Genomic DNA, 24551 nt, shown 5'->3' on the forward strand with positions numbered 1-24551 from the left:
TCATAACCTCGACTTTCAACACACTCACTCTGGCATAGTTTATGAGGTCCACACAATGCTAGCAACACCTTTTGTGAGCTTACACTCGTTCATTCCACAAATATTTGTTGATTGTATATTAAGGAATATTCCATACATATTAAAGATTATTATTACAAAGCAATGCTGCATTAGGAAACAATGCTTGTCAATGTGCTCAGGAACCATAACCCTGAAAAAGGTATTTTCCTTGTGAAGAAAGGCACTGAACAGATAATTATATCAACAGTTTCTCACAAGTGAGATAAACACAATGTAGAAGAATCATGGGGTGCTTTGGAGTAGGGAGCAGGGGGCCCGGACCTAATCCTGGTGAGTGGAAGGGCAGAGAGGGGAAGACTTCACTGCCAACTTCAGATTCAAACTGAAGCCACTGTTTGGATAAACAGTGCCTCCCTCCACAGCAAAGAAATTTGGATGGGATTCTATCTGGGCAAGACTCATGTCGGTTTTATTCATTGCTGTAATTCCTTACCTGGAGAGGGGCCCTGATGAATCAATTTTTTTTTTTTTATATTTCTAGACTTGCTGTGGAATTTTCTGAGCTGGTAGAAGTCCAGAAATCCAGAGCTCCTGTCCCCTTCCTTCATTATTTCCTGGGTTTTCAGAATGGAAGAATCAGAAGGGTTAGAAACTTTCAAGTTCAGTGGTTTTCGGACTCCATTGTGTTGGGACTGATGGTTCACACAGAATCAGAATGAAGGTTGAGGGTGTAGAGCACTGCTTACCACACGGGAGGCCCTGAGTTCGATCTCTAGAAACAACACACTCACACACACACATGAGTATTTTCCTTGTTAAAATGGAGTTTAACTGAAAAGACTGTGAGCAGAGGGATGACATTGAGGCTAAAACTTGTGAACCCACAGAACTGGTCCCAACCCGCCTTCTCCGAGCAATGAGACGGTAGTGTACTCTCACCCTTATTTCTTAAGCGAGTGAGAGCTGTGTCCTACAACATAAAGTCAGGGAATGTAAGGAATAAGAATTAGTTCATATGAGGAGTAAAGGTTAGTGAAAGGAGATCAGTGCAGATTCTGCAGACAGACTTGTCCACGTGTCCAACTGAGTGTCTAGAAGCTAGTAAACACTCCATTTAAATGGACGATTGAATTATTTACTTAGAGGACAAAGATGCGCTTTTGTTTCTATAACCTATACACATACAGGGATTGATTTATGCTGCACTCTTTGCTCAAAATCTGATGTTTTTGCTGGGGTTTTCCTTGTCTTAGTTCTCTGAACATCAGTGTGGGCGGGGATGGAGATTTCACAGTCAGAATGGCCCTCTTCCAAGACCAGAGCTACACAAATCCTTATGAAGGGGATACAGTTGTGCTGTCAGTGGAATCCATGCTCTATGTGGGCGCCATCTTGGAGAGAGGAGACAGCTCCCGTTTTAACCTGTTGTTAAAGAATTGCTATGCCACCCCTTCTGAAGACAAGAATGACCCTGTGAAGTACTTCATCATCAGAAACAGGTATCGGGTGACTCTGGGATTCTCTTTGGCCTTAACAAAATTTGGGAGAGATTATTCATCCCATCCAGACCAGGCGATTGTGTACACTGACTTGCTTCTTTATGAAAAAATTCAGTATTACATACTGTAACCACATCCTCTGACCCTGATATTTTAGCATAGAACATTAATACAAAACAGACGGTGGGTAGAATAAGGAAATGCCAATTATTTTCCATTTTGGTATTCTTCATAATGTTGGCAATGAGATCATTGTTCAAAAAATAGGGGGGTGGCAGGTGGGGATTTAGCTCAGTGGTTCTGCCACCTGCCTCGCAAGCGCAAGGTCCTGAGTTTGATGCCAGGTACCAAAAAAGAAAAAATGGGGGATAAATTGAGTAATGATAGACTATTATACATATGTTAACACTGATCAACATGAAAAAGATATGATAAATATCACGGGACAAAATATTATTCAGTAACATAATTGACACAAACAAAGGAAAATACGTAACTATAGATCATGATTCAAAGCACAGTAATACTCTTTGGTGATATTTATCTTTGAGCTTAGCTAGTGCCAAACTTTGTGCTAAGCAATATGTACAATGTCTCATTAAGACTCACCTCCACTCTATGAGGTGGATACTATTATTTTTGTGTTTCAATAAGAACATCCAGGCTCACTAAGGTTAAATAACCTGCCCAGGATCATTTAGCTAGAAATTGGGTTGTGCTGGATGTAAAATCAGTCTTTCTCACTCCAGAGATTGTGTCCCAAATAATTTAAAGTATGTGAACTTATGGAAGAAATAGAGGAATAGAAAAAGTCTGGTGCCACGACAGAAGGAACTGGGGTGGGATGGGCTGTGTAACTTTCTCATTTCTCCAGCGCTTGTCCTTTTCCTCCATCCAGCTGCCCGAATCAACTCGATTCCACTATCTCTGTGGAGGAGAATGGAGTGTCTTCAGAGAGCCGGTTCTCAGTTCAGATGTTCATGTTTGCTGGAAATAATGACCTAGTTTTCCTGCATTGTGAGGTTCATCTCTGTGACTCCCTTCACGAACAATGCCAACCGGTGAGTGTCTCTTTGAACTGGACAATTCAGAGTCTGGCATGAAGCCTGGCACCTGGCAGCAAATCTATTGGATGGATGGATTGATGGATGGATGGATGGATGGATGGAAGAAGGTAGATTAGTTGGACCGATGTCTGAGGAGACTGAAAAACAGATGGGTAGCTGGATGTGAAGGAGAGAGGGAGAAAGGAACCAGGGAGAATGAATAGATAGGAAGACTTTAAGGATCTTGAAAGCCCATTTATAAACAATTATTCTGTCCCCAGCAGGCAGATCAGTTTTCCTTGACACAAGACGTATTTTGAATGATTATAATAATTCAAGTGGAGCATCCCTCATGCAAAAATCTGAAATCCGTATGATCTGAAGTCCAAATTCTTTCGAGGAGCAATATGATGCTCAGATTTTTAGATTTTTGAACATTTAAAGTTTTGGATGTTCAACCAATAAAGTCTATCTGAATATTCCAAAATCTGAAAAACTCTCAAATGAAGAATGCTTCTGCATCCAACCATTTTGGATAAGAGATACTTGTCCCATAGTTAATTTGTTCAGTGCTTACTCTGCTAAGTAGCATGCCAAAACTTTTGTATGCCTTATCTAATTTAACTTTTGCAATGCCACTTTTTTTTTGGTACTGGGGATCGAACTCGGGTCCTTGCGCTTGCGCAGCAGGCGGCGAAACCACTGAGCTAAATCCCTGGCCCTGCAATGCCACTTTAAGTAGATTTTTCACTGTACAAATAAGAAAATGAGGCTTAGGGAAGTCCTTTGTCCAAGGGCCATACACAGGTAGAAAGTATTAGGGGTGGAACAGGGAATGGTGGCACACCTTTGTAAATCCCAGCCACCTGGGAGGCTGAGACAGGAGAATCACAAGTTTGAGGGAAACCTGGGCAAATTAGTGAGAATCTATCTCAGAAAGAGGAGGTGGTCAGTGGTAGAGCACTTGCCTAGCACGTGCAAGTCCTGGGTTCAGTCCCCAGTGCTAAAAACAAAGACAAACAAAAAAAACATAACAGACCTGTGAAGTGCCCCAGCTGAGCTGTGACTCTAGTGCCCATGCCCTTTTACCCACTGGGCCCTGCCCTGAAGAGTTGGCATCTATTGAGTGTTTACTATCTACCTAAATGTTATACATATTCTTTGTTCTAGCCTTCAAAACCAGGTATGTCCTATCTAATCATTATAGAGTAGCCAAATCATTTATCCCAAACTACAGGGCTAAAAGGGAGCAGAGATGAGATTCCAAACCCAGATTTGTTTGGTATAACAGTGTGAATTCTCTGGGTTGAGAAAAGTACAGTATCAGAATTAGGGCCATATGAGGAAGGTCCAGTGTTTAGCCCAGAGTCACCTGTGGCAGGGACATGGCATGTGAAGGCTCTCCATATGTATTTATTGGAAGGATGGATAGATGGATAGATGGTTGGATGGATGGACAGATGGATGAAGGTAGATTAGTTGCATCTAAATTTTGTTGTATAATAAGAGGGTTTGTTTTTTTTTTGTCTCCATAGTCTTGTTCAAGAAATCAACTCCGCAGTGATGTACTGGCCCTTGACCTGGGCAAAGTTTTAGATCTGGGACCCATCGCTCGGAGAGGTAAGAGGCTGAGTCTTCATGAGAAGGTCAGCTGGCCGTGTGCTGACAGTTAACCACAGAGGCCCAGAGTAACCGATGCTAACTCCTCAGGACTTTTCTGCCTCCTCAATCCAGTCCCCACAGATGACTCTACATCTTTCCCTGACTCGGAATGGCGTTGCCATTGCAGTGGGTCTCCTACGTGCTGGAGACCAGGCTTAGCTCTTGTATTCAGCCAGTTACTTAACCCTGTTATGACTGTGTCCATTCTACAAGTGAGAAATCAAGGTTCACAGAGAGAAAGGCGTCACCTAAGATCACCTTGCCCAGGAATGGCAGCAGTTAGGATAGGACCCAGCTCAGTCTGACTGTAAAGCATGTGGCCTTTTTCTTACTTCCACTGCTTCAGGTCCCTATAATTCAGCCCCTTTTGGATGAAGTCTGAGTCCTAACTCCTACTTCAATGTAACTTTGTTTTCTGGTGAATGACTGTGTACAGTCTTCTCGAGCAGGATATAGGAAAGCTTTCCAACTGCTCCTCAAATTTCCATCCATTCTACACACAAGTTCACAGTACTGCCATGATTTCTACTTCTACCAGAATGGAGGAGTCAAGAAACCCAAAAGAAAAGAAAGCAATTTTTTTGCCCTGAAGAAATTAAGATATGGTACTATTAATGGTAGTCATCATCATAATACTTTCGTTGTGTCTGATACCATGCCACACACCTTTATAGGCTTTAACACTTTGAACGCTCACAACAGCCCGAGGAGATAAACACTATTGTTACTCTCATTTTACAGAGGAGCAGATGGAGCCTGTCTCAGGATCAAGACTCGCCCCAAGTTGTCCTGCCCCTTTATTGTCCCTCAACTTGAAGTTTCATGTGTGGTTCCAATCCCAGCTGTGCTATCAGTGGGCGGGGTCAACTTGGCAAGTCCCTTAGCATTGCTGACTCTCAGTCTTCTCACTGTCGAATGGGGTTGGAGATGCTTCCCTCACAATATGTTAAGAGGAATAAGTTTAAGATGCACGAGCTACATTTAGAAAGGTACCTACCAGATAACTATAGATGGCCCCACCCTGAAGATAGTCCACGTTTGTGAATACTGTGCCAGGAGGGCTTTGCAGCAGCCACAGGGCAGTAGTAGCAGAGCATGACTGAGAAAACTCTCGCCTTCTGCTCTTGTCCATAGGGGCCCAGGCTCTTGGTGTCGTAAGTGGAACTCCCCAAACTTCAGGTATGTTGTTTCCTTTTGTCTTTCCCATGGCCGTCCAACTCCATCTCCTTCCCCTTTGCAGTCCTGTGCACCTCGATGCAGCTTCTTCTGTGCACCAGGCCCTGTGCTAAAGACTTTGGACATGGAGAATGAATTAAACCCAAGACTGGCTCTACAATGTAGCAAAGGAGGCAGTTATTTAACAACAAATACTCATCAAGCGCTCCCAATGAGCCAGGCATTATTCTAGGCGCTGAAGATACACTAGTGAGCACAGAGAGCAAGACAGATCATGTACCAGCTCTCCTGGAGCTTATGTTCCAGAGTGGGAAATAGACAAGAGAAAATAAACAAAAAAGTCACTTGGAAATAAGAGGTTGTGTGATAGCATGTTACCAGCATGGGTAATAATGTCTTAAACCAAAAAGAAGTTCATCTCTTATTGAAAGTCAATCAGTCCTGCGACTGCCTAGCAAGGGGAACAGTGAGGGGCTGAAGAAAAAAAGACAATAGAAACTTGCATAATTTCAAATGTATATGGAGGGCCAGAAGGTCAGTGCCTTAGAGTGGGCAAAGACAAAGACACTCTGAGCTTGCCACTATTTACTGGGTTCATAGGGAGCATCACATGACTCGGAGGGTGGCGATAATCCTAAATTGAGGGGGATCTTATAATTGGAGGAAGTATCAGATGACTCAGAGGGCAGCGGTAATCTTATGATAATGAGGGTCTTATGCTGATGAGGATCTTAGGTCGATGAGGAGCATATATTTTTAAAAAATTTTTATTTTATTGGTACATTTTAGGTGTACAACATAATGACATTCATCATTGGAGATATGCACCTTTACATAGTCTCTCTTGGTTGTTATTTTTCCCCTTCCCCTGCCTTCCCTTCAACCTCTCCATCCCTCCCTATTTACAAAGACTTCATTTCCATTTTTTCATTTTCTCATATTAATTCTTTTCCCTTCTTTCCTTTCCCCTAATCCTTCCACTTCCCCTTCCCCTTTGCCCCTTTTCTTCCTATTTCACATTATCTATTATACCTTTTAGTTCTTATTTACACTTTCAGTTTCTCACATTAGAGAAACTATTTGTATTTACACGTGTGTCCTATTTATTTCACTTAAGAGTATGGCCTCAATGTGCATCCATGTTCATAGCAGCACAGTTTGTAATAGCTAAAACTTGGAAACAGCCCAAATGCCCATCAACTGGAGACTGGATAAAGAAAATGTAGTTTTTTAAAATAAAATGGAGTACTACTCAGCCATAAAAAATGAAAAATTAGAGACATTTATAGCTAAATGGAGCTTATGTTGATTAGTACAGTGAGATGAGCAAAACATTTTTACAACAGTAGGTGGGATGAGTTAAGCTGATAAGAAATTTGCCCCTTCCTAGGTGAAAACTGTTCTCTTTTTGTATTACTACTAGATTCTCAAAGAACAGTGATATCTTCAGATGACATAATCCTGCCCTTGAGCATCACAGCATTATGGGACAATTGAGCTCTCAGACAGCCCTAATCATAATTTAATGGTGAAATGATTTTTTCCCCCAAAATTATGTAGACTGGCTTCAGACAATGTCTCTCACACAAATGAAATCTAGAGGCTGACAGTCCAAGGTTTTCAGGCTAGCACCACAAAGTCATCAAAGATCCAGGTTCCTTTCAGCTTACCCCAATTTTCAAGGTGTGGCTATCATCTACTTGGTCCAAGATGCCAGCCAGAGCCCCACCCTTCACACCTAGGAATCAGGATGGAGGGAACATGGAAGAAGTAGAGTGTTAAGGAACGTTCTTGGAAGCTGGCACCTTATTATACCTCCACTAACATTTCACTGGCCAGTGCTTAGCTACATGGCCATACCTGGCTGCAAAGGATGCTGGGAAATACAATCTTTACTCTGGGTGGCCACATGCCCAATCAGTGTTTGGTGGTTTTATTATTAAAGTAGGAAAGAAAACTGAATATAAGAATGGATAAGAGTCATAAGAACTATCAAGGGAAGTAGTATTTAACCAAACAAAGAAAAGAAGCCAGATGGCAAATACTAGGGGAACTGGGCTCCACAGGCAGAGGAAACAATAGTTCATTGTACAGTTGACACTAGCACACAGCAAATACGTGACAGGAAAGTAGATGGCATAGGAGGAAGAAGACCAATTAACTGTACTGGGAACAGTCAGGAAAGAATTTCATCAGGGAGTAACATCTAAATGAGGCCTTAATGAGTGACTTGGAGTTTAACAGCATATAAATCGAAGAAAAATATTTTGGACAAAACAGAAAGCACATAGTTAAGATTTTGCTTTCTCAAAAATGACTTATATTAGTGAAACCCAGACATGAAAAAGTTTTTTCCATCCTTAAATCCCCGTCTAAAGTGGAACTGTCTTGAAGTCAGGACCTCAGGTCTTGTTCATTTCCATCACTCCTTCTAGTTAGCCACAGTGCAGCTTCCCAGCAGTTTCCTGAATTGATGAATTTCTTTTTTTTTTCCATTAAGTTTATTGGTACATTTTAGGTATAAAATACAGTTACATTCATCATTGGGATCTTGTACCATTACATGAGTCTCTTGGTTCTTATTTTTTTCCCCTTCCCTTGCCCTCCCTTCACCCCCTCCACCCTTCCCTACTTGCAAAGACCTTGTTTCCATTTTTTTTCCTCTTCTCATATTTTTTCCTTTCCCTTTTTCCCCTTCCCCTACCCCTCACAATTCCCCTGCTGTTTTAGACCTTTTCTTCCTGTTACACAATATCAGTTATACATTTTTAAAATTACAATATTAAGATCTAGGAGACATTACCACCGATTTTACAGAATTTAAAAGGATATAGAAAGCATATTACAAAAATCTTTTTTGAAATAAATTTGACAACTGCTAAGAAGTAACTTGGAAGACAAATTAATGAAACTAACTCTGGAGGAAATATAAAATTTGAATAGCACCTATTAAAGAAAGTATATTCCTAGCTTGAAAACCTACCTATGTGACAACAGCAGGCTCATAAACATTTTAACTGATAAATTATATCAAACAATTAAAGCAGAAAAAAGAAGGAACACTTCTCCCCTCACTTTAGGAACTCAACATTGTGCTAATCCTAAAACTGGATAAAGATAACAGAAGAGAAAAGTATGAACACAGATAGAAATTTGTTTAACAAGACAAACTACTGGAAGTCAGATCTGGCAGTATGTAGAAAGCGGTTTTGTTATAGGGATGGCAGTGTTGGTTCAGCATGGGAAGATCCACCCCCAAAAGTCATCATTTTAACAGAGTACAGGAAAAAGCCGTATGATCCTGTCACTAGTTGGAGAAAAAGTATTGGACTAAATTCTACAGCTGTTCATGGTAAAAGCTATCAGGAGACTAGAAGTAGAACAGAACCTTCTCAACAGATTAAAGACATGTACTCCATACTTCCAGTGAGAACGCCTTATATGAATGGAGAAGATACAATGCTCTTTCCTTAAGGTGGGGAACAAGGGCAGATATGCTTACTCTTTATCTGTCCATTAAACTTTGAAACCTAGGCCCCACCAAACTTGTCTGGCCATAAAATGACACAACTAGGATAGGATTGGCACGGCAGAAGCAAAATCTTTATATGTAGATGAAATGATCATCTACAGAGAAAATACTAAGAAATCTCTAGGAGCCCCTAGAACTTGTACTTAAATTTAGCAGGATTAGAAAACACAAGGTCTATATAAAAACTGAATTGATGAATTTCTCAGATGGACTGAATTTAGGGTCTTCTGGAAGAGAGGAGACAGGTATGATGTGGAGATAGCAGACCGCCACAAGAGGGCCCTCGTTTTTCATACTTGGCTATCTTCCAGTCATTCCTCATTTCAGAATTAATTGAACATAAATCCATGTCTTCATTATAATCTGGTTGTCATACAATTATTTTTCTGAAAATTTTGCTTTTCCTCTCCCCACTGTTTGGACCTTGGCAAGTAACTTTGAATTTTGGAGGAAAGGGAGATGCTGTGCCTTGATGGTGCTATGGGGCTGGGAGCACAGGACTCACCTAGGCCCTGATACAGTGCACCTGTCATCTAGGGTCCCGGCCCTTCCTTAGCACTAAGTAGACAGTGATGTGCAAAAGAGATATGATCACAGCTCTCTGAGATTTTAAGAGTCTAATCTTTTAAACCAACACTTGTGTGGGGCTTACCATGTGCCATGCTTTGTTCTAAATACTAAATTGGCCCACTTCAGCCTGAAGTGCTATTAATATTTCTATCTTGCATACAGAAAAACTTAAGCACAAAGAGATTTTATATCTTGCCAGGAATGTCCCAGCTAGTAGGAGAAATGAAATTCTAAACTAAGTATTCTGGCCTCAGAGGCAGTTTGTTTGTTTGTTTGTTTGTGTTTTTAATCTTTCCATTAAATTTATTGGTACGTTTTAGGTATACAATACAGTTACATTCATCATGGGATCTCGTACCTTTACATGAGTATCTTGGTTCGTATTTTTTCCGCATTCCCCTGCCCTCCCTTCACCCTCTTCATCCTTCCCTATCTACAAAGACTTTGTCTCCATTTTTTTCCTTTTCTCATATTTTTTCTTTTCCCTTCTTTCCTTTCCCCTACCCCTTCTACTTGCCCTACTCCTTTAGACCTTTTCTTTCTATTACACAATATCAATTATACATTTTTTAAAAATTACAATATCAAGATTTAGAGGACATTATCACACATTTTACAGAATTTAAAAGGATATAGAAAGCATATTACAAAAGTCTTTTTTGAAATAAATTTGACAACTCCTATGAAGTACTTTGGAAGACAAATTAATGAAACTGACTCTGGAAGAAATATAAAACTTGAATAGCACCTGTTAAAGAAAGTATATTCTTAGCTTGAAAACCTACCTATATGACAACACGGGCTCATATACATTTTAACTGATAAATTATATCAAACATTTACAGCAGAAAAAAGAAGGAACACATCTCCCCTCATTTTAGGAACTCAACATTGTGCTAATCCTAAAACTGGATAAAGATAACAGAAGAGAAAAGTATGAATAAAGAAAACATTTGTTTAAAAAAGCAAACTATTAGAAGTCAGATCTGGCAGTATGTAGTAAGTGGTTTTATTATAGGGATGGCAGAGTCGGTTCAGGATTGGAAGATCCACCCTCATAAGTCATCATTTTAACAGAGGAAAGGAAAAAGCCATATGATCCTATCAGTAGTTGCAGAAAAAGTATTGGACTAAATTCTACAGCTGTTCATGGTAAAAGCTATCAGGAGCCTAGAAGTAGAACAGAACCTTCTCAGCAGATAAAAGACATGTACTCCATGCTTCCAGCAAAAACACCTTATGTGAGTGGAAAAAGATACAATGCTTTCTCCCTAAGATTAGGAACTAGGGCAGATATGCCTACTCTTCATCTGTCCATTAAACTTTGAAACACAGGCCTAACCCAAAATAGTCTGGCAATAGAAAATAAACTAATAGCATAGGATTGGCAAGGTATAAGTAAAATCTTAGTAGGTTGATGAAATGATCATCTACAGAGAAAATACTAAGAAATCTCTAGAAGCCCCTAGAACTTGTATTTGAATTTAGCAGGATTAGAAAACACGAAGTATATATAAAAATTCAGATCTATATATACTTGCTATAAATGAAGAATTGGATATTGAAAAAAAATTTTTTTTTTGTACTGGGGATTGAACTCAGGTCCTTCCGCTTGTGGAGCAGGCAGAAGAACCACTGAGCTAAATCCCTGGCCCTGGATATTGAAATTTAAAAGTTATGTAGGAGTAGAAAGGACCTGGAAAAGTAAAAAAAAGATAACAGTGTTGGAAGACATTTATTACCTAATTTTAAGACTTCTTCTAAAGCTACAGTAATCAAGGCAGTGTTGGGGTAAGGAAAGACATATAGATCAATGAAATAAAACAGAGAATCTGGAAATAGAACCACACATATACGGTCCACTGATTTTTGAAAGATCATTTAACATTAACATTTTATAGAACATGATCTGAACTCAAGAGCAGAGGAAAAGATAATGTTTTCAACAAATGGTACTAGAACATCTGGTATCTGTATGTAAAAAATTAACCTCAACCCTTTATTTCCATACATAAAAATAACTTGAAAGGATCTAAGAACCTAAATATGAAAGACTAAAACTGTAAAACTTTGAGAAGAAATTATGAGGGAAAATGTTCAAGAATTTAGGGTAGGCAAGAATTTCCTAGGATACAAAAAACATGATGTAGAAGAGAAAAAATTGATAAATGAGATTCCATCAAAATTTAGAACTTTAAAAGACATCATTAAGAAAATGAAAAGTAGTCCTTAACCAGAACATATTTATAATACATATAACCTATGACCAGAATATATGAAGAACTCTTATAACTCATTAATAGACAACTCAATTAAAAAGTAGACCCAAGAAGATGATAAATAGCCAGTACAGCACAAGGAAAGGTGTGCCACACTAGAATCAGAAAAATACTAATCAGTACAACAATAAGATCTTATTATACACTCATTAGGGAGATTAAGTTAAAGGTTTTAAAAGAACAAATGTCAGTTTAGATGTGAATCAGTTAGAACTTTCCAATACTCCTAATGTGAATGTAAAATAATAAAACCATTTTGGAAAACAATATAGAAATTTCTTGCATTACTATTAAGAACAAACAGTTCTGTTCTTAAGGTTTTTTTACTTAAGAGAAATGAAAACATATGTTCAGAATAGATTTGTACATACAGGTTGACTGTCCCTTATCTGAAATTCTTGGGGACCAGAAGTGTTTCAGATTTTGAAATCCACTTGACCTCCAAAGAGGATGGCTACTCCTGCTTTTTTTCGGGTTTAACTTTCAATCTATGAGGTTTTTTTTTCTAATTAAGTGTGTTTGTTGGATGCAGCATATTGTTGGATCTTGCTTCTTGACCCATTCTGCCAGTCTATTTCTTTTGATTGGTGAATTGAGACCATTAATATTGATAGTTATAACTGATACATATTATCATTGTCATGACTTTTTCTTTTTGTTGGATTCTTACCCCTTTGCATTTTGTTTCTGGTTGTGCCTGATGGATTCATTTTGCTGGGCTTCCTGGGGTTGTGAGCCTCATTGTCTTTCCCTGGGATATTGTCTAAAATTTTTTGGAGTGCTGGTTTGGTATTCATGAAGTTCCTAAGGTGCTCTTTGTCATGAAAGTATCTTATTTCTCCATCAATTTTGAAAGATAGTTTTGCAGGGTACATCAATCTGGGTTGGAGGCTGTTTTCCTTTAGGGCTTGGAATACGTCACTCCAAGCTCTTCTTGCCTTGAGGGTTTTCATTGAGAAGTCTGCTGTGATTCTGATGGGCTTTCCTTTGTATGTGATTTGTTTCTTTTCTCTAACTGCTTGTAGAGTTTTGTTCTTCTGTTGGGTTTCTGGAATCTTAACTATTATATGCCTATGTGTAGATTTTTTTTGGATCAAGACTAGTTGGAGTCATACATGCCTCACTTATCTGTATGTCAAGTTCTTTTCCCCTGTTTGGGAAGTTTTCTGCCATCACTTCTGTGAACAGGGGTTTTTTTGTTGGGTTTTTTTTTTTTTTGTCATATGCACTCTCTCCTGTTTCTTCATTGACTCTGATCACTCTTATGTTCTTTTTTTGCATCATCTGGCAGCTGCTGGATTGATTTTTCATGATCCCTTAATCTTTTAAAGAAATTTTTCTTTTCCCGGTCACTAATTGCAATCTTATCTCCTATGTCTGAAATTCTGTCCTCACATTGGCTCATTCTGCTGCATAAACTTTCAATGGAGTGTTTAATGTCCTGGAAATCTGTTTGCATCCATTTTATGGATTCCATTTGTTTCCTATGTTGGGATTCCATCATGTTTCTCAGCTCTTCCATTTTTTTTATCTGTGTCTGCTCTAGATTTATTAATCATGTCTTCCACCATGGGCACAATCTCTGCTGTTATTTGAGAAATTATTTCTGATTTCATTTTTTCCAGATCCTCTTTTGTTGCCAGTTCAGGGAGTCCAGGTGGTTGCACATCAGATTGTTCCATCTCACTGCCCCTTGGGGTTGCCTTAGGTGATCTGGAAGTCTGGTTTTGAGGCTTGTTTACGTGTCTTCTCATTTGAACAGATGCAGCCTGCTGTGCCTTTGTTGAGGCAACTTTTTGCTCACCCAGTTGTCTTCAGTTCTCAGCAAGCCACAAAGCTGCCTTTTCTCTGCTGCTCACCAGTACACTAATTCCTGGGTTCTGAAAGGTGGCCTTCTGAATCTCTGAGCTGACCTGTTGTCTGAGTGAGCTTCTGGCTGGGGCCTGTCCACACTTGGGATGGTATCTAGGTGTGCCAAATGACTAGGGCCCCTATGTAGCTATTGTCTGGGAGGGTCTTTGGTTGGGGGCTGTGGACCCCAATTCCTATTGTGTGAGCAAACTTCTGGCTAGGGTCTCATGCAATTACTGATGGTATTGGAGCAAACCTCTGGCTGTTGCTTATGTGCCTGTGCAGCTCTTTTCCAGGCAGGCCCTTGGTTTGGGCTGGTGTGCCCCAGCCTCTGGGGTTGAGGCAGAGCCCTGGCTGGGATCTGCTTGGAGCTGCACTGCTCTGATCCACACCATTGCTTCCTCAACTAAGTTGGTCTGGTGTGCCTTTGTTGCAGAGATTTTCTTCACTTTTCTGGTGGGCTTTAATTTTCATCAAGGGGTCTCAGAGAAGCCCTCTTTCTGTTGTTCACTTCTACTCTATCTTCTCAAGCTCAGAACAATGTCCTTTATGACCCCTACAACTCTGCAGTGTGGATCCAGGTAATGGCTCGGCACAGCATGGCGGGGGTGGGGTGGGGTGGTGTGATGGTCAGAGAGGCTCACCTCCTTGGTGCTCTAGGGTAGTGGTGAGAGGCAGTGTTTTTTAACTTCTGTGTCTTTCTACCTCTTCAGTACTAGCCAGTATGTCATTCTAGCTGCTGGAACAAACAATCCCCAACCCTCTGTGCCTTTATACAACAGTATAATTTCCCACCAAATCAATAAGGGGAACCATTCTGTTCCTAGATGTCATTAGAAACTCAGGCTCTCACTGCTTCTGGTAACTTCTGGAAACTCCACTATTCCCTGTGAGCCCTATCCTGAATCCTGTGCAACTGGTTCCTAGGTGAGGAGGAGGAGGCATAAAGCATTATATTGCAGTTGTTCAGGACCAGGCGTACACATGGCATAGATGACTTCCATCCATATGTCACTACCCAGTTTCAGTCACATGATCCCAGCTACCTCAGTCTGCTTTCCTTTGCCCAGAAGAAAATGAAAATGGTGGTACAAGCCTATAATCCCAGCGCTCTGGAAGGCTGAGGCAGGAGGATCACCAAGTTTGAGCCCCAGGCAGAGCAACTTAGAGACTTAGCAAGACCCTGTCAAGAGAGACAGAGAGAGAGAGAGAGAGAGACTGATGATTAGACAGTTTTGCCTCCACCATGTCATTCACAGGAGTCGTGACTCAGATTAGATGAAGCACATGACAAAGAGGACAGCTCACGTGTGTTACCAAGTTGCAAAGCTCAATGCTTGACTGTCATGTCTCCTGTGTTTCAGGGTTCCTGGTGGCCTGGCCCATGTTCCTCCTGCCTGTCCTCCTGGCGTGGCTGTTCTAAGAGATCAGTTGAGTGTCTGGCCTTGAAGTCCAAGTTCTTCATCCTGGCAGTGCCTTCTGTTCTGAGGGAGGAGCTTGCCCCTCCTTTGCCACTCCTATGCCTTTGTATTCCTCTTCTCCTCGCGGTGGGGGTCCTGTCAGCCTGTCCTGGGACGAGTTTTGATTTTCTTATTCACTAGTGGTAGCTTGAAAGCAAATTTTCTAGGTGTGTCTGTGGCACTATTCTTCACCGGAATGGTATGTTGATAACTCCAGGCAGGAAGTGAGCATCCTGTCACTGGGTGGGAGCCAGTGAGCACAAGAAAGAGGGTCCTCCATGAATCCTCCCCAAGTGCCTCCTGCCGTACTGTGAATGAATCAAACAGACCACCCTTGCATTCTCTCTGCCTCCTTTGATGTGTTTCCATTTTGGTTGCACCAGTTGCTGTGGGAACATGAGGGCCACTTAGGGAGATTCCCACAGGGAGGGCTGGTCTTGCTCCTCCTCTGTCCTCCACCCCACCACAATGACTTGCTTAGCACAACACAAGTTCTAACCCCTGGGACTCAGATATTGGAGGACCTGCCCGACTTTGATGCAGAGGCCTATCACCTCCAAAAAACACCTCTTGCTGTTATACTAGTTGCACACTTGCTGTGGAGGGTGAAGCAGGGAATCCCAGCAGAAAAGGATACACTGATTCTGCTGTGAGACTGTAGCAGAAGAAACTGGGACATAAGCAAATGTCCCTCCTGAAGAGCTTTGGCGAGGACTCTTCAAAGGTACCAATGGGAAAGCTTCCCCTTCCCACAGCTACACATTGGGCCTCTCTGAGCTGGCCTCAGGGAAAAGTCAGGAGACAGGGTGAGACCTATATGTCTACTGGGAGGAGAGTTTACAATGCCCTCCCTTTTCTAGAGAGGGTCTGGTTGCAAGAAACAGAAACCCACTCCAACTCAGGAAAAAGAGGAATCAATTCTAAGGATATAAAAGCACACATCCAAGGACAAGAAATATATCCTGGCTGTCCCAGAACTGGCAGTGGCATCAGGAAAACTATGGAACATGAAGTTTGTCTGATTTTCCACCTGTCACTGTTCCTGAGGTTGTGTAGCTTGTTGTACCTGCTGATCTTTGTGTGTCTCCCTCTTCCTCCCCTTTCTGGAGCCAGATCTCCCTGTTCATCCATCCTTTGACTGAAAGGGACATTTCACATCTATTCTCAATTTAGGCACCAGCAGAGACTGACTAGCACCTTGCTTTCCCAGATCCAAATTTCCCCAGAGGACTCCAAGTTCACTGCTGGGGTCAAATTGCTTCCTCTGGTCCATAGACCTGAGGCCCGGGTTTGTGGGACCAGCTGGCCCAACAGCTGATCTGACAGGGCTGGTATCAAACAATGGCTGCTTCTTAAACAGACATCACACAAAGCCAGAGATACTGGCTTCTTTAAGAGAGGAGTTTCTGTTTCCAAGTAAGTTAGAGGATCCATACCTTCTGCATTCCAAGGTAAAAAGAGTAGAAGGAGAAGGCCTGAAAGAGAAATCAGGAGGTTCTAATCTTTCCCCCTGTGAAGCTCTGCTTCTTTCTTCTGTAGAATAAAAAGGGTTGGGCTAGAATAAGGTTGTCAAACATTTAAAATATGGAACCCTTCCTTAAATGTAATTCTATATGGACATCCAATATATACAAATCCAAAGCAAATAGAGTTTTGCTGATGTCAGGTAGGGGGCTGAGCTTTTCAGTCTTGCATTCCTTGGGTCTCAAAACAACTCTACAATAATGACAGCAACAATGGTTTGGAACTTCCTGGGACATATGGGCTTGAATATTTCTTCCAGAATAAAGTGCATGGGAGTTCACTTAACTAGAGCCAACCCTGTCTGTCTGTCTGTCTGTCTATCTATCTATGTATCTATCCATCCATCTACCTATCCATGTACCGATCTGCCTATCATGACAGCTCTGTCTATCCCCTAGTTATCCCCTTCTTAGGAGAAAATGCTGAATAACAATCCCTAAATAATCAGTCTCTGTCATTCATTCAGTCAACACAAATTTGCTGGGCTACTGCTATATTCCAGGTCCAGGGGCCCAGGTATGAACATGAATAAGACATAGTCCTTTCTCTTAGAAGGGTCCAGCAGACCACACCAAACACATAAACTCGCTGACCCTCAGACCCAAGTCCTTGTGTGCATCGATGACTCTAACCATGACAGCAAACACTAACAGACACACATACCAAGCTCGTATGCCTAAGGGCACCTCTGCACATGCACACACACGCACACACACATACACATTCTCACAGCCACACATGAACACACATTCTCACACACAGCCACACTTGGACCCTGCAGCCCAGCCACTTATATATTTAGTGCTGTGAATGATTTTGTAACAACCAACGGTTTTTGACATGCCTTCCTTATTAGGCATTTTTTCAAGTGCATTATGGACATTCTATCATCCAACCATCACCATAGACATTGAAGGTAAGTATTAGTATTATCTGCAACTTAAAGATGAGTAAACCAAGGCTCAGAGGAAATAATCACTCACCCAGGAGTCTATAGCTTTTAAGAGCTGAGTTCAGGGCTTGAACCAGACTTTGGGGCATATGATCTAAACTAAACGCTGTGTTCTACCTCTGCTTATATGACACAAACACATACATATGTAATATAAGGAACGATTAACAAATATGGTGAAGGTTTAAATTTTTAAAACGTATTACAGTAAAAGACATGTTATCATTAATTTCCCTCCCCCACTTTGAGTGCACTTATCCCATTGTTCTTGCCACTTTCTGAAGCAGCTCTGGAAGTCCTGTTTTGTGAGTGTCTTTAGTTGCACTGTCCTGGCTGCCTCAATGTCCTGAATTAATTCCAAATGTTTACTTTTCATGGTCATTTTGACTCTGAAGAAGAGTCACAAGTTTCACAGTGCCAGATTGGTAAATCAAGTGGGTGAAGACACACTGTGATGTTGGCCACATTTTGTGTATGTATACAGGCATATGGGTACACATATATACTGACATTCCTATGTAGACAGACACACAAATTTGGCAACAGGGCCCCTCACATATACACAGGCATTGACATTTATGGACATACAGATGTACACTGACATGCATGCATGGTTGTTTAGATGCATACATATACACAGATCTGCACATACAGCTTAATATAGAACTGAATACATGAACTCTCATGTGTGATACTCAAGAATGCGCATGCACTTATATAAATGAACACACACACACACACACACCTACATGACACAGGACTTGGATCTAACTTCCTGTGAGTCAAGCAGGACTCTAGTCATGTCTCTCCTCTCTCATTGGCTTTCTTCTCCCTCACCCTAAGTGCTACCCAGCTGGGTACTGAGCAAGGAAAAGTCCAGCTCAGGGGGAAAAATGAAAATGTACTCTGGACCCAGCATCTGGAAGTTCAGGATCAGACAGACAATGGGGACAGTGAGAAGGAACCTGACTCACATCATGGGCAGTGGCCTCGCCGTCCTGAGGGAGCTGCCAGGAGCTGGTGGAGAATCAAGGGGTGTTTCAGAGACCAGCCCTGCGGGAATTTAAAGTCTACTTTGGGGCGGTGGTGTGGGGAGGGCATGCAGACTCTAGGCAATAAAGGCTAAGGAAAGTAAGACTGAGGCTGACACTGCTACTGCTGCAGAATACTAGAACCAGGAAACAGAGGGCACCCAGAGGTCTGGAGACAGTAAACAGCTTTATTTACACCAGTGGACCTGACCAGGATCTTTCCCCAAAGAAGTCAGGCCCAGAATATTGGCAGGCCAGCAGTTTTATAGGGTTGCAAGCAGGAGGTACAGAAACAGAAGCAGAGTATTTGGCAGTCTTTGGTTGGTTAGTTATTTGTCATTTTTTACATCTACAAGGCTTAATTCCATTGGAGTTTCCCTGGAAATGTAGCAAGCAGGGTTTACACAAAACAGAGCAGCAGAGAGGGGCAGAGCAGAGTTCTGGCAGGACTTTCTGAGTTTGTTCTGCTCCTTTGGTGACAAATTACAGAACTTGTCATGGTTACTCAGGTACATTCTACAAAGTCACCTAGTTAACCCATAGTTGCTTAATAGCACAGTTAACTCAACATTGCCAATTTAGTTATTTTTTGTTAGAAATATATGCATCTGCCTAGAAATTCCCTTTCAGTACAAGATGCAGAGAAGAGAGAGCTCAGCCTAGCCTGCGGGGAGAGGTCAGCCTAAACCCCAGTGAGTTTAGTCCTTTCATTTTACAGACTGAAACTGAGGTCCAGCAAGGAGCAGTCATTAACCCCTCACAGAGTTGTGACCAGGTGGGCGTGAAGCAGGCGGGGGGAAAGCACAGCCAGTTTTCTGAAGGAAATTTGGATCGAAGAGGGTCAGATCGCCCAACCTAATCCTTTTAAGCATTTCTGCACTTTTCCTCCCTCTCCTCCAACCTCTTTCTCCATGAAGGGCTGGAAATCACCCTTATTTTCGTTTATCATCATATTAGATTTTCCCTTCTAAAACTCCATTAAATCCATCCACTTTCTGCAACCCTGTTGACCCTGACCTTTTCTAAGTTGCTGTCCTCTCTTACCTGGGCCCCTGTAATTAGAGCTTTTGAGCTGTCTTGCTCCAGGAGCTCACCCTCCTCTATCCTGCAACTCATAAGCACTTAAAACAAAAGTCACTTATTTTTTTCCAGTTCTTCCACCAGCTCCTTAGCTTCTATGGACCTAGCTCTGCCTGTCTACCTGGCAGACCGGGTCCTCCACCATCTGAGGCACTGCCTGACTTGCCAGCCTTACCCTCTGTGCGTATCCCCTGCATAACCTACATTCCAGCCTCACCACCTTTCTCAGAGTTCCCTGAGATTCTTTTATTTTTTGCAGTACTGGGAATTGAGCCTACACCCTTCACACTAAGCTATGTTTTTAGTCTTGTTCTTGTTTTTTAAATTTTGAGACAAGGTCTCACCAAGTTTCCCACGCTGGGTTCTAACTAGTAATCCTCCTGCCACAGCCTCCCAGAGTGTGAGGATTACAGGCTGTGCTATCATGCCTAATCTGAGCTGTTCTGCTTCACCTCATCCTACTGGGGTGCCAACTTCAGACTCCGTTTTGGTATGCTTTCTGTTGTGATCTTCCTGTCCAGTCTAGAATTGATCACACCTCACATTGCGAGCCCTTCTCTACAGACTTTTATTATAATATGTGTAATCTGCAAATGAGATGATCTATTTTTACATCTACCCTACTCTCAGACAATTAGCTTCTTGAGGACAGGGACTTTGCCATATTCAAACATTATTGGCTGAATAAATGAAGAAGCATGCTAACTTCATTTCTTTATTCCTTGACCCCCTAAACAATTAATGTTGTTGTCTTCTGGAAGAGAAAGAAACAGCTTAATATCAGAAATAAAGGAGACTTTCTCTCTTGGATAGTCATGGCAGAAGAGCCAAATCCAAACATGAAATAGAAATTCTGGGTTCTATCTCAGATATTCCCTGACACCCCATTGTCAGCCAACTTTACAAATGGCCTATTTCTTTCCTCTCAGTTCCCATCTCCTGCAGCTTTCAGGGAGGTTGTTTATTAAGTAGTTAAATGTGTGTGTGTGTGTGTGTGTGTGTGTTTGTGTGTGTGTGTTTAGCTGAGGAGGGCTGTGATGAAACCAATATAGTGGTTATGGCTGAATGTAAGCTCAAGGGTAATCACTGTTTAATGACAAGAGGAGAGAAATAAAGTAAAACCAAAAAGAGTGTGGGAGAACTTGATGCAGACAGCAGCCAGTTAGCAATCAAATCTGAGAAAGTCAGGGAGAGAGGCTTTCAAACACACAGGCATGAGAAAAAGCATGGGGTTTGGGGGATGGAGCCCACTGGTAGAGCACTTGCTTCATATGCCTGAAACTCTGGATTTGATTCCTAGGACCAGAAAGAAGGAGAAGAAAAGCATATGTTTGAAAACCAAGCAAAATACCAAATTCTTGGGCCCCCAGAGTTAGTGCTGCTTCATAGAATACCTTATAGCTTGACTGGGCTGGCAGGGAGGGAATGGGGCCTTTTTGTGCACATTTTATTTCAGTGACCAAATCTGGCTCCAAATCCACTGAGAAGAACTGCAATTGTAAAGGGCAGAACCTTGGACTCTGTGGCCCAGGCCATGCATGCAAGTGTTCTCCTTATACACAGAAGGCATGGCAGAGAAATAAAGAGCCAAAGGCTGTGAAGTCACTTTGCAACCCACAGAGCATCATGCAGAAGATGACGAGCATCATCATCGTCACCACCACCATCGTCATCATCATTAGCATCACTCTTGTGTTGGCCCCATTTTAACGACTTAAGCTGCATCTCACACCTCTACTTGCCCTCTTCTCTCCTAGATGTGACCAAAGGAGGCTATCCCTAAAAATCATTGTTTGGCAGAAATAGGGCTGGTGGGGGCATGGGGAAGGAATTCCCTCTCACCAGTTGGTGGAATTCCCCACTTGCAGAATAATACTTTACGAACACTTAGTGTGTACAAATCAGCCTGACATTCTGTATTTATTCACTAACTTAATCTTCACAATAGTCCTTTGGGATAGAGGCTGTTATTCCATTTTACGGAGGAAGAAACTGATGCATAGAAAGACTTAAGGAGCTCCCTGATATCACTTTGACAACACCTGCCTGCATCCACTGAGTGCCCACAGGTGTCTCAATGCTTCACATTGGATTTTACAGATGAGGAGAGAAGGGGCGAGAACAATGGTTCACTTGCCCCAGGCTGCACCGCTAGGAAGCAGCAGTATCCGGGATGGAACTCAGGTCTCCATAAGTACATTGCAGGGGCTCACTCTTTTTGTCACACTGCTTCCCCTCCTTGATGCTTTACACTGACAAAATAAAAATCTACCTCGGAGTTGTGCCAAGATGTGTATGTGTGCGTGCACATGTGCAGTGTTTGCATGAGCTACATACCCATGCAAACATGCATGTGTTTTTATGTGTGCCTGTGTGCATATTAGTGCCCTCCTTTTGTGTGTGTGTGTGTGTGTGTGTTGGGAGGCAGCCACTAGTGAATTCTGGCAAAGAAGAAAGATATTCAAACCATTTTTCTGGGACATTATTAAGGCCCTTCCACCCTCAGCAGGATTTCAGAAGAGTCACCAGATTCAGGAGACCCAGAAGAGCTTCCCCGATGATCTAATCCAACCCCTTCTTTCTGTCTGCAAGGAAACTGACACCAGAGCGAAATGGACCAGCAACCAAGAAATTCCTATTTCAGTCTGACTTCTGCTGCTGAGAGTTCAAGAACATCACCTAACTGCCCTCAGCACACTCCTCTGTTACAGACAGATTCCTGGGGGCAAACTTGGCCCCAGAACCCCCAGGCTGGTTCAGAACCGGGAGAGTACCCCTCTGTCACTGAAATGTCAGGCAGGGAGGGGCACAGTCAGTGATGTCTGGAGAGAAAGCTCTCCCCTTCTTGGTTCTAACTGGCTCCTCCTAAAGAGTCCAGCGAGCCAGCTGCCTGGCCCATCCCTCCTCACTCTTCAGGGTCTCAGTGGAACTGGTCTGCCATGTCAAGCATTGCATGAGAGTATTGTCCTCAAAACAGTCATGTCTGTATCGCTCCTGGTGGCAGTGAAAGCAAGTGCAATCGAGATGCACAAGATGATGTCACTTTGTAACTGCACAACCCTTTGGCAACATTTTCCTGGCATCTCATACACAAACCATTCACATAGCTCACGCGTGCAGCTGGATGAGTTTTAACAAAATGAACCCCCCTATGAAGTCAGCACCCACTTTGACAAACAGAACAGAACAGTGGCTACCCACCCCCTCCCCAAGAAGCTACTTCTTGCCTCTCCAGTCCTTATACCAAGCCCGGGCCACCATGTTCTCAATGTCTGGCACCACAGTATAGTTTTGTCTATTTCTGAGCTTTATATTAAAGGAATCATAAAATATATATCTTTTGAGCTTGGCTTCTGAGGCTCAACGGTATCTCTGTAAACTGGTCCCTGTTGTGTTTAATTAGACTTTGATCATTCTAATTGCTGATGTGTTTATTAGAAGAACGGAGCCTCCTTATTGACATTTATAGATCCCTTCTACTGCCCAGAGATTTGTGGGCTATTTCAGCTTCCAGCTGTGGGAAAGCAGGCTGCTTGCTGGTACGTGGCTTCTAGTGAGCACAAGCTCCCGTTTCTGCTGGAGTGTGTGCATTCAGGTGTAGTAGATATGCCACACCACTTCGAAAGGCTGTGTCTTCACTAGATATAATGGTTTGGACATTCTCTGATTCGTTGGCCTTCAGTATCTTGTAACTACTGACTCTAGGCCTTTGGTTTTCAGAACACATTAAGGTATTTACCTCCTCTGGGTCCTATGCACTAGCTGTTCTCTTGGGTGTCACAATGCTTTCAACTGGTCTTCACGTGGGCAAGTCTTCATCCTTTAGCCTCCATGCAGACACTGTCTCTCTCAAAGCAGGCCATGCCTATTTCTCTCCACTGTTTCCACACCATCTAGCCTGGGCTTGATAAACCTTTAGCCCTAAGCAAATGTTAGCTAATTTTGCTGCTGTTCCAATAGTCTTGAAGTCTCTCTTCAAAATTCCATGATTCTGGGAAGTCAGACTTCCTGACTCTGTCCAGTGTGCCCATCCAGATATGTTCCTACGGTCCTCCCACCCCACCCCACCCCACCCTAGGAGAGCTGGCAAGCTGATTTCCCCAGGCCCCCTGCTGTAAGCATCTGAGCAGTGTGTGATCCCTGTTCTCTACCAAATGGCCAAGAGAGGGCACTGTGGGAACACATCCGCAGAGGGAGGCGATGGCTGAGTTCCTGTGACACAGAGCCGGAAGCGATCTTAGAAAACCCATCTAGACCCAAACTTTCATTTTACAGATGAGCAAACAGATGCCCAGACCGGAAACGTGGCTTGCCCAAGGTCACATAGCTACTGCGGTGCGGGCAGAGTCATTCACTCTGCAGAGGAGTTACCGGCACTGGATGAGACAGCTACCCCAGTTCGGTGGCCTTTGCAAGCCCCACACTGCCTGCAAGCCCTCTCCGTCCTTCATGCTCTTCCAGGAGAGAAGTGCTTAAAACGCTGCAGGTGGATCAAAGCACACACTTCCACTTGGATTCAACCTTTGAGAAAGTATTTCACTTTTCTTAAAAACAGCTACCAATTATGGATCTTTCTAAGTGCCACAATACTGTGCTACATGTGCTATCAGGAGTGGTTCTAAGGTTCAATTACTACCTATCTTCTGGGATCTTTTCCTGATCTCTGCATCGAAGAAGACTTACCTTCTACTTCCTGTCAGTCAGTTTATATTCTTCACTGCTCTTAAAATTATTTTTATAATCATTTGTTTATATACTTATCTACTTCCCCGTTGCTTTCTTCAACTCCTCTTTTCCTCCCAATAGATTTGAAATTCCATGCAAAGGATGCTGGAGCGGGAGAGACCTGGAATCTCAGCTCATCCCTT

General features: G+C 42.3%; 1 protein-coding gene across 1 annotated transcript in view; it reads left to right on the top strand.

The window, feature by feature from the left end:
• Gp2 (glycoprotein 2) overlaps positions 1–21940 on the top strand; it is a 34195-nt gene extending 12255 nt beyond the window's left edge. The window contains exons 7-11 of the mRNA XM_004855827.4: positions 1275–1520; positions 2419–2581; positions 4102–4186; positions 5363–5407; positions 15001–21940. Coding sequence (XP_004855884.2) covers positions 1275–1520; positions 2419–2581; positions 4102–4186; positions 5363–5407; positions 15001–15059 — 598 coding nt within the window. The 3' untranslated portion in view covers positions 15060–21940. The remainder of the gene's footprint in view (positions 1–1274; positions 1521–2418; positions 2582–4101; positions 4187–5362; positions 5408–15000) is intronic.
• The last annotated feature ends 2611 nt before the right edge of the window (positions 21941–24551 follow it).

This window comes from Heterocephalus glaber, unplaced genomic scaffold, assembly GCF_053883595.1.
Source record: "Heterocephalus glaber isolate CG9 unplaced genomic scaffold, H.glaber_assembly_v1.0 deba00000943, whole genome shotgun sequence".
NCBI classification, from domain to species: domain Eukaryota; kingdom Metazoa; phylum Chordata; class Mammalia; order Rodentia; family Bathyergidae; genus Heterocephalus; species Heterocephalus glaber.